At 38.3% G+C, this 10389-nt stretch overlaps 1 protein-coding gene across 1 annotated transcript in view; it reads left to right on the forward strand.

The window, feature by feature from the left end:
- KBTBD12 (kelch repeat and BTB domain containing 12) overlaps positions 1 to 9960 on the forward strand; it is a 57463-nt gene extending 47503 nt beyond the window's left edge. The window contains exon 5 of the mRNA XM_044656877.1: positions 9785 to 9960. Within this exon, the coding sequence (XP_044512812.1) occupies positions 9785 to 9960 (176 nt within the window). The remainder of the gene's footprint in view (positions 1 to 9784) is intronic.
- The last annotated feature ends 429 nt before the right edge of the window (positions 9961 to 10389 follow it).

Consider the following 10389-nt stretch of genomic DNA (forward strand, 5'->3'; position numbering starts at 1 on the left):
GAAAGAAAGAAAGAAAGAAAGAAAGAAAGAAAGAAAGAAAGAAAGAAAGAAAGAAAGAAAGAAAGAAAGAAAGAAAGAAGGGAGAAAGGGAGGAAGGGAGGGAGGGAGGGAGGGAGGAAACTAGGTTTTCGACTACATCAGTATCTGAGAGTATTTGCTTAACCCTGAAGAGGAAATCAATAGTTTTTTTCTCTTTTATGCTACATAAAGCTCCATAGTCACTAGCTATGAGTTGAAAAACCAGGTATATGTTGAGGAGTTTACATGTCTGCATTTTTAAAGTCTTTTCTTCTCTTCTCCCTCGAGTATCTTCTGCCCACGTGCCTCTCCCCTAAAGAATCTCTGAAACTATATGTGGCTTCCAAGAAGTTCTGCAACTAATAGTGTCCCTTACAAAGACAGACAGCATCCCACTCAGCTTTTTCCCCACCATTCAGGAGTCCATCTCCTTTTTAATGCTGTTGCTGTGAACAAAATGCACCAGGTCTGGTTGAAAGCCTGGTTACAAGGAAATCAGGGAGTAAGGAAGAGCCTACTAATATGGACTGGTACTTGGGCTAACCTTTGAAGAGAGAGTGATTAAGCATGGAGGATGAACTGATGTAGTTTGTCACATTAGGGAACAGGAATTAGGACAGTTTGTCTGAAATATATCATGGACGAGGGAAAATTAGGTAAAATAAGATGGGGAAAATAAGCTGGACCCAGATTTTGAAGGTATTTAAACAGAGAAGTTGACTTTTTAATTCTAGAAGCAAGAGTAGGATTGAAGCTACTTGAGCAAGGGAATGAGATCAGATCTATATTTTAGAAATTTCATAGCCTTCCCCTTGCAAATTATTCCCCATTTATCCTATATAAAACTTGCTTTGTATATATTTGTTTGCATGCTATCTCCTCAATTAGACTATAAAACTCCTTGAAGGCAAGAACTGTCTATTACCTCTTGTGGTATCCCTAGTACTTAGCACAGTGCCTGGCATATAGTAGATGCTTAATAAATGTTTATTGCTTGATTGACTGCTGATTGAAGAGTGTGTTGAAGAAGGAAGAGACTGAAGACAAGGAGACTGATTAAAAAGGTCAGTTTAGGTGAGAAGTGTTAAGAACCTGAACTTGGAAGTGGATGGGTTCAAGAGATGCTGCAATCAATAAGACTTTATTCTAATCTATCATCTTAGCAATATGTCACATTCTTGTCTCTGTAAAGGTAAGTCAATTCTTCTATCTGTCTTCAGGAACTTTTGGTCACTATTGCTCATGTCTAATAATAGGAAACTCTCTTTCCTGAGGTCTTTCATTAAAAGTGTTTGACCCTGACTTCTTCTGGAGTTTAAAAATTCTATAGTGTTCAAATCATGAAAAGGATTATGAGCTACTTCTCTATTTGCTTTAGACTGGAAATTGCTCAGTACTATATAAATGTGTTGAACTTACACTTCTTTTAGGACAAAGGAGAGCAATAAAGGGGACCAATAAAATCCATCCATTTATTGAATAACTACCTATCAAATATTTATTATGTCCATCATCTTATGGTTTTCTATTTTTTAAATATATCTTTAAGTTAGTGTCTCATAAAATTCTAGATTTCGAGCTGGAGGGGAGACTTAAGTGTTATTTCATCCATTCTCTTCATTTTACTTTGGGAAACTGAGGTGAAATGATTTGCCCAGGATCAAAGAGGTAGTGATTTGCAGAGCTGCTTTCAAAACTCAAGTCTTCTAGCCTTACATCTACCACTCTTTCCACCATGGCATGTTGTCCCTACTTAAATATGTTGATGAATTGACTGAGTGCTCTAGAACTTCTAGCTTAAGCAAGGCATTCCTTTATTTCATATAGTTTCAAGGAAAGGAACAGATTACAGCACATTAATAGGTGCCATAGACAAGCTCTCTATTAAGCTAATGAAAAAAATTTTTAACTCTTACTTTCTGCATTAGTATCATTTCTAAGATAAAAAAATGATAAGGGCTAGGTGTTTGGGATTGCCCAGGTTCCCACAGTTAGGAAGTGTCTGAAGCCCTCCATCCACTAAGCCACTTAGCTGCCCCCATTTTCAGTTGAGTTTAATTCCATTCTATTTAAAGTCTCTCAGGGTATATTTGGCCCTAGGGGAGTGCCAGAAGAGAGACTCACCACATAGACTTTCTCTATCTCCCTTCTATCAAACATCCATTACTGGCACCCTTTTTATTGTTACAATTTTGGCAGAGCCAGCTTGGGTAAAGTACCTAAATAATTCGGGGGTTGGGGGGAGCCTCTGTTTGAACCAGATGGCAGCCATTTTTCTCCTTTCTACAGCATAGCAAAGGAGACAAACTTAGTCAAGCAAAGAAAATTTAAAGGCATAGTGCCATAGAAATTTTACATTCAAACTGGTACAATGGATGCATCAATGGGAAAAACAATTCTTACCATGATGGGAATCCTTACATTACTATACAACTTTTGGACTATGATTTATAATTTGTGGATGTTAGTGATACCAGGTTATATAATGGGAATCATAGACATATATCAGTGGTTCCCAAACTTTTTTGGCCTACCTCCCCCTTTCCAGAAAAAATATTGCTTAGCCCCCTGGAAATTAATTTTTTTTATTTTAATAGCAATTAATAGGAAAGATAAATGCACCTGTGGCCATCACTGCCTCCCTGGATCGCTGCAGCACCCACCAGGGGGTGGTAGCACCCACTTTGGGAATCACTGACATATATGATTCCTGCTAATGGTTGAAGCTAGAAATAGGTCAGGTCTTGGATTTCATACCAACCATAATTGCAGGAATCATCTCATTCCTCCACTTCTATTGGTCCTTAAAGAATTTAGTGCACAAATTGCTAGGACACAAGGATGGTAGCACTGTATTGATAATGATATTAAGAAAGGAAATAGCAAAGTTACTTGAAGAGAATGCTCAATTGAAAGGGAGAAAAGAGATCACAGCAGAGGATAATATAGAAATAGCAATTCAAACAACTGAGGCACATACAGACACAGCAAACAAAATACAGGAAGTGGCAATACCACCAGCAGTACTAATATTACCAATTATTGACCACACAATTTTGCAGCCAGATTCTGGGGTCCTTCATATAAAAAGACATAAGCCATTCACTGCTACAGATCTCGACACCCTAAAAAAAACAAATGCCTACCTTTTTTAAAAATCCCTTCAAGGCCATAAAAGAATTTAAGAGAGCATTAAGACTTTTTGATCCCACAATTTCAGACATTGAAAATCTTCTTTCTGAATTATTTACACCAGCAGAGAAAGCACAATTTATTGAGGAGACCCATAGGAACACAAACTTAACATCTTGGCCACAGCATTATGAAGATCTAGAATTAAAAGTCATCAAAACCTAGTATGCCTATGAAGAGCTAGGGAAGATCTTGTAGAAGCTATGAAATCCTTTGCTAAGCAACCTGATTCCTGGGGAAAATTTGAAAAGTTAAGGCAGGAGATAAATGAGCACTCCTCAACATATTTAGACAGGCTTGTTGAAGCTGGAGAAATGATTTTGGGGTTCCAAGACTTAAATGAACCCAACTTGCAGCACATAAGGAGGCAGTTTGTTAAGGGCAGTTCCCTACCAATTAGAACATGCTTTAATTTGCATTGTCCTGGGTGGGAATCATTTAATTTGGAAGACCTACATAAAACTGCTGCATATGTTCACTTGGGAAATCAGGAAGCCAAAGAATCCAAAGAATCCATTAGAGGAAAAGATGATATCATAAAAGATTTAAAGGAGAAATTAAAAGAGGCTAAATCTACCATCAAACAAAAAGAAATAGAGGAAATCAAAAACCTGGCAGCCTTGCATGCATATAAAGCCAGACCTCAGTACCAACAACCCAGACAAACTAGCACTAACTTTAATAATAACATAAGATGTTTTCTTTGTGGGAAATTAGAGCATATAATGAAATTTTGTAACCTCAAAGCCCAACTTAAGAGCAACAACAACAAAAGAAGCAATTACAATAATATATACACAAAATCTAGATACAGCACTCACAAGAGAGAAAACAAATGTTGTGATCACAACTGTGCATCATCCACTCAGGATGCACCCAACCTGCAGACTATGGAAAAGTACATAGCACAGGGCACAAAACCACGTTATTCCCAAGTACTGACAGGAAAATATGATGCATTATAAAGCCAGGAAATAGTCCGGGAACATAAGGGAAAGCCCAAGGGATGTGGCAATGGGAAAAGACATAAAAACCATGATATAGGGGACTTGGACATGGAGATATACTATAGGGATGGAAAAGCAAAGATTAAATCTAGGGATTAGATAGAAGAAGAAAGATCCTCAGGAAGCCCTCAGGACTGGATCTGAGCTGGGGTATCTGCCTCCTCCCTCTTCCCAGTCCTCCACTGGAAGACCTCTCCTCCTCCTCCTCTGAGAAATTCCCAAATTCCTCTGATCCTTTCAACTGTCAGCAACTGTCCACAACTGCCTTCTCCTTTTCGTTCCCTCTTCTCTGCACCAAAACCCCATCCTTACATGGTGAACAAGACATTAGGGATACAAAGCAGAGAAAGTGAAAACAACTTTTTCAATTCTTGTTCCTCTTTGGGGAATTAAGTAGTATTATAATTCTATTCTTTATTTGTCATTTTTATTGATCATTTTATCATAAAAGTGCCAATTGTGCTGCTTATTACATTATCAGTCATATTATCCATGATTTGCTCAGTAGCTATGGAACTCAGTATTGTGGATCATCATTTGATAATTCCTCACCTCCCATAGGGAACATGGTTAGGTCTCCTCAATTTTTCCCTGTGGCACAGGAGTCAGAGAGGTGGTAGAGATCCCAGTTACTCCTTGTAGATACATTTTATTAGTCATAGATTGCTTTCAATCTGCACTGAGGACCATTGAGGCTATAGAAGGTCCTAAAAAGTCCAACCTAGGAAGTGTTAGATTGTAAACCATTTGAACTGGAACACTTGGAGTCTCATAAGATTGGAGACTTTCCAGAAACTGCTTCCAGAAATTCTAAGCTGTTCTAATAAGAGATTCATTGGAGACTTCATTTGACCTGGATCCTGAGCAGAACCCATCCACCACTCTCATCTGTGGTACTGGCCAGTAGGACCCGCTCTTGATGATGTATGAATTGCCACATCACTGGGTCTTAATCTATATGCAAGAAAGTCCAAGAGACCAGCAGAGCCCTCCAAAATTGGGCTGCAGTCAGATTGTGCAGCTAGACCCATGACCCTTTTTACCAGAGCCATCTCATCAGAGCCAGGACTAGAATCAGGCAAGGTAGAGAGCTACCTAACTCACACCAGATAAGGGAATGAAATAAGAGATATTCTTAATTAATTTAATTAATAAATTCTTAATTAAGCTCCCATTTTTAAAATTTTCTAAATTTTATTGCTGATAAAAATTTATCAATGATAAAATTAAGAAATTATTAAATATTTAAATTTATTAATAAATTATGTTATTTTTTATTTAATAATACTTTATTATGTTTTATCTATGTATATTTTAGTGTCAAAAGATATCATCCTTCATGGCACATGAGTATTTTGTAATGTTACATATGTGCTAGCGAAGGCCCCAAAATAGGGTAGAAGAGGGGGAATATTAGTTACTGTTTACCAAGTAGTTGGAGACAGATGTTGTCTAAGATGCACAAAGGCCTTCTTCAAGGCCTTACCTACCTGCTGTGACAAATCCCAAAATATTCTGCTCCCAGAAGCACCATTTTCTTTTTAACCATGAACTCCTGGATATTTGCATTATAAAATATTAAGGCTTTAATGGATCTTAGAGATTATTTAATACAACTTTCATATAAGAGAGACAATTTAAAATAGATCTGATGAGGAGGCAGCTACATAGTTCAATGGACTGAGAGTCAGGCTCAGAGATCCTGGGTTCAAATCTAGCCTCAGATATTTCCTAGCTGTGTGACCCTGAGCAAGTCACTTAACCCCTATTACTAGCCCTTACTGCTCTTCTATCTTGGAACCAATACATATTATCAACACTAAGATGGAAGGAAAGGTTTTAAAGATAAATCAATACAATAAAATAAATCTAAGAATATATACCTCCTCTAATTTGAAAATATAGATCCTTCTGTGTAGGTGAGTATGTAAATTGCAGATACAGGTATGTATACAAACAGCTAACATGACATGTCTGTATCTTCTGCCATCATCTATATAAATTGTCCCCCCAGAAGCAAATAAATAAATTGATACATCACTTAGCTTGCAAATGTATAAGCCAGTGTCTTCCCAATGAGCTAATAAGTTTGTAACACAGAAGCATCCTTTTCTGGCAGTGGCAGAGTTAGGAGTTATTTATTTTGACTAATCTCCCATAAAACTTTGCCCTCCTCCAGTCTCATCCATTAAGTGATATAGATATGAAAGTATATAGTTTAGAGTAGTTATTGTACATTACTGAAAACCAATTAAATTTAGACATGCTATATGATGGAGTTTGGACCAGTGAATGCTACAATTGAAACACTGGAGGATATAGAATGAGAAGATAAGTCATTTCTCTGGCATATGAACACTATATACTATGATGCCCACTAAAATATCTCTGCCTAATTTGGGTTAAAAGCAGTTTGTATGAAATCTAGCTTTGGGCACTTCCTAGCTGTGTGACTCTGGGCAAGTCACTTAACCTCCATTGCCTAGCTCTTACGGCTCTTCTGCCTTGGGACCAATATACGGTATTGATTCCAAGTCAGAAGGTAAGGGATTTAAAAAAAATAGTTTGTGTCCAAAGTTCTCCCAATATCTAAACACTATTCTTTGAAAAAGTCATTCATTGATAAATCAGAGAAAAGATCCGTGGGTTTGGGGGCTGGACTCTGGTCTTATACGTGGCTATGTGACAGACACTATTCACAAATCAAAGTCATGTTCTCTTTGACTGAATGAAGATCTTTCACCTTATCTTGCCCATAAAAATATAAAAGTTGAAGTTCTGAAAGATAAAAATAAGAACTGCCTATAGTGTAGGGTTGGGGTGGGGGAAGCTGTACATAGTTCGGGTCTCATCATCTGTAACAGATAAGTACCTAATGATAAAGCATTGTGTTAGTTAATAAACACCTAACAATGCTCACCTGTCATCTAATATGGAGCCCTAAGATTAAAGTGTCTGTAAATTGGCAGAAGTATATGATTGGCAGCTAAAAAATCAATAGATATTTAAAGGACAGTTGAAGAACCACAATGGTGCTAGAGATATATTTTATTTGTTTCAAGGAAGGAGAGGAAGGTCTCATGTTTGTGCCAGTCCAGATTAGTTAATAATAAACAATATTTACATTACTCTATAAAGTTTGCTTTTTGAATATTATATCAATCTGATCCTCATGACCACTCTGAGAGGCAGGTACTACTATCCCCATTTTATAGATGAGAAAATCTCTATAAATCTATAACATCTATAAATCAGAGGTTAAGTAACTTTCTCAGGGTCATACAGCTAGTAAGTTTCCAATACCAAATTTGAACTCAGGTCTTCCTAATTTCAGGTCTGGTGTTTTTAAAAGGTAAGGGTTTTTTTAAAAATTAAATCTGATTACATGTCCTTTTCCTAACACAATAACTATGAAATAACTCATAAAGTGCAGTACACAAAATAAAATTGGTAACATGCAAAACATTTTTCTCACTAGTAATTTCCTAGAATTCTGTGACTTTTGTGCTAATATTTCAATAAAAAAATAAATATATGAAATAAAAACATTGATTTCAGATAATACTATACTACCACAAATTTTACCTTGGTGGCCCTCTGAAAATCAAGGGAGAGGTTGCTGGGATTATTGAAAAATGTTGAGGTCTCAACATCACCTCCAAAACTTCAAGTGCAAGGGAAACTCTTTACTCTATAATATAGGGTGAGCAAAACAATGAAGCACCTCGTGGGATACCAACTGCTCCACAAAGTTGCCTACATGGTGCCTCTCATTTTTTTCTCTACTGAGCAAAGCCACCCACTTGTGGTAACCAATGAGAAAGTGAAAAACAAAACTATGGGAAAATTGATCTCAGGAATGTTGAGCATTGATTGTGGCTTGTTTATACAGAATTATTTGCATACGGTCTCCCCCATAATCTGTGAGATCCTGGAGGGCAAGGACTGTCTTTTACCTTTCCTTGGGAGGCGCTTAATAAATGTTTATTGCCTGACTAAGCAACTGAAAAAGGGGTTTGGGGGTATGGGAGGTAGGAGAGGAAAGCTGTGCTAGAAGAGCCCAGCCTCAGGGCAATACCAAGGCAGAGTCCCTGAGCAGCTAGGGAACAGAATAAAGAAACTATCTCAATGCCCCTCAGCTGGGGTTATACTCGGGTACAGTGCCAAGTACATAAGGGAGTCATTTGCCCTCATGACAGAAAGGTAGATAGAGAGAAAGAGAGTTCTCCGTGTCCTCTTTCCCTGGCTCAAGGAAAAAGCTGGGTGGGCTGTAAGAATGTCTCTCCTAACTTTATGTGGATGGCTTTATTGGCTTCCTGATGGGCAGGGCATGTATCCCTGGACCATTGCAAGGCAGTCTCTGGTGTGCCCATCACCTAGCCTTACCCAGGCTGCTTCCAAAGCACAACCATACTCCTCAGTGGGTTCATACACAAGCTGGTAACAGCTGAGATGACTGGACAAAGGAGAAAATGGACCAGAATCTGGATTGCTCCTACTTCCCTGGAATGACCAAGAGACCTGAGTCTAGCAACATGAAGGGAGCAAGAAAACATTACCCGAGTAGCATAATAAGCATTTATTAAGGGTCTGCTATGTGTCAGACACTATGCTAAGCACTTTGTAAATATTATCTCATTTGATCTTCACAACAACCCCAGCAGGTGGGTGCTATTATTAATAAATATTATGACGATGAGTCCCATCTTACAATTGAGGAAACAGAAGTTAAGTGATTTGTCCAGGGTCACACTAGCTAGTAAGTTATCTGAGCCTGGATTTGAATTTAGATCTTCCTGACTACAGAGCCAGCACCCAATCCACTGTGCCACCTGGCTGCCTATATATATCCCATGTAAGTCACCACCCTTCTATGTCTGCCCATCCTGTAAGACTCTTGCCCATGTGTTCTCATTATTCTCTTCATAGTGCATGAATACCAGTGGATCACACAAACATTCTAACAATTATTCTTTACTCCTTACTTTTATTATGTAAACTCCTCAATGTTTTTCCGAACAGACATTTCTCAAATTATATCCTTTACCCTGTTTCTCTTGTATAAGTGCTTATTTGTAATTTGTTGCAGCCTGATTATCCTTGCCATGTGCCTCTTTATTATCCTTTGGTATATCCTCCACTTCATTTCCTTGGAAACTGTCCGATTCCATGCCTAGTGGCCATATAACGCTTCAAGAATTCATCCATCAATTAATAAACAAACACTTTTTTTAATCTCTTAAAATCTACCAGTGAGCCAATCTTTGATATCTTTGATATAACCCCTGCTTTGAGGATAGAGAGGGATGACCCTTGTCCAGGGGAAACCTATTACAGGAACCTATAATGATATATGGTCCATCAAAAGAGGCCAGATTTCAGGCCTGCTAATAGATCGAGAGGAATTTCCATTATTATCCTTTGTCCATGTATGGTATTGCCATAAATTTTTAATATGGGCTCCTAGAATGTAAGTTCCATGAGGAGGACTACTTTTGTTCTGAAATTTAAACTGGCGAATTGGCTAAAACCAGTAACACTTTATATTGTCTTTTTCTGTTTTTCAGATCGGCATGAGATTATCTCCAAGGAGATCTTGGAGCTGGACCCGTGGGAAAATCAGTGGAACGTTGTAGCCATCAACGTCCTCATGCATGATAACTATGATGTCTGTCTTGTGGCCAAGATGAATCCCAGGGATCTCATTCCCCCACCTTCAGATTTAGTAGAAGAAAGAAGTTAAAGTTGAAATGCCATTACTATAGTGAGTTGCAAGTGAAGAGTTTAGAACAGAGGATGCTGCCTAAGTTCTCCTTTGTTCATTCAGTAGGTAGTGGGCATCTGCTCTGTGCAAGACGCTGCGCTAGAGCCCTATGGTTCACGGATGCACCAGGCACTAACCTTGCCCTCGCTGTGCTTATAATCTATTAGGAGAGTTAAGATATGCACCCAAATTAACAACTGCCGTCAACATGGAATATGAAAAGTAGCCCTCTTGAGAGTGTCGAGTGCTTTAGAAATCACAGGGCTGGGAGAGAGCCCATTATAAATTGATTGGGGCAGCTAAGTGGCTCAATGGGTAGAGAGCCAGGCCTGCAGAAAGAAGGTCCTTCAAATCTGGCCTCAGACACTTCTTAGCTTGTGACCCTGGGCAAGTCACTTAACCCCAATT

This window comes from Gracilinanus agilis, chromosome 1, assembly GCF_016433145.1.
Source record: "Gracilinanus agilis isolate LMUSP501 chromosome 1, AgileGrace, whole genome shotgun sequence".
NCBI classification, from domain to species: Eukaryota; Metazoa; Chordata; class Mammalia; order Didelphimorphia; family Didelphidae; genus Gracilinanus; species Gracilinanus agilis.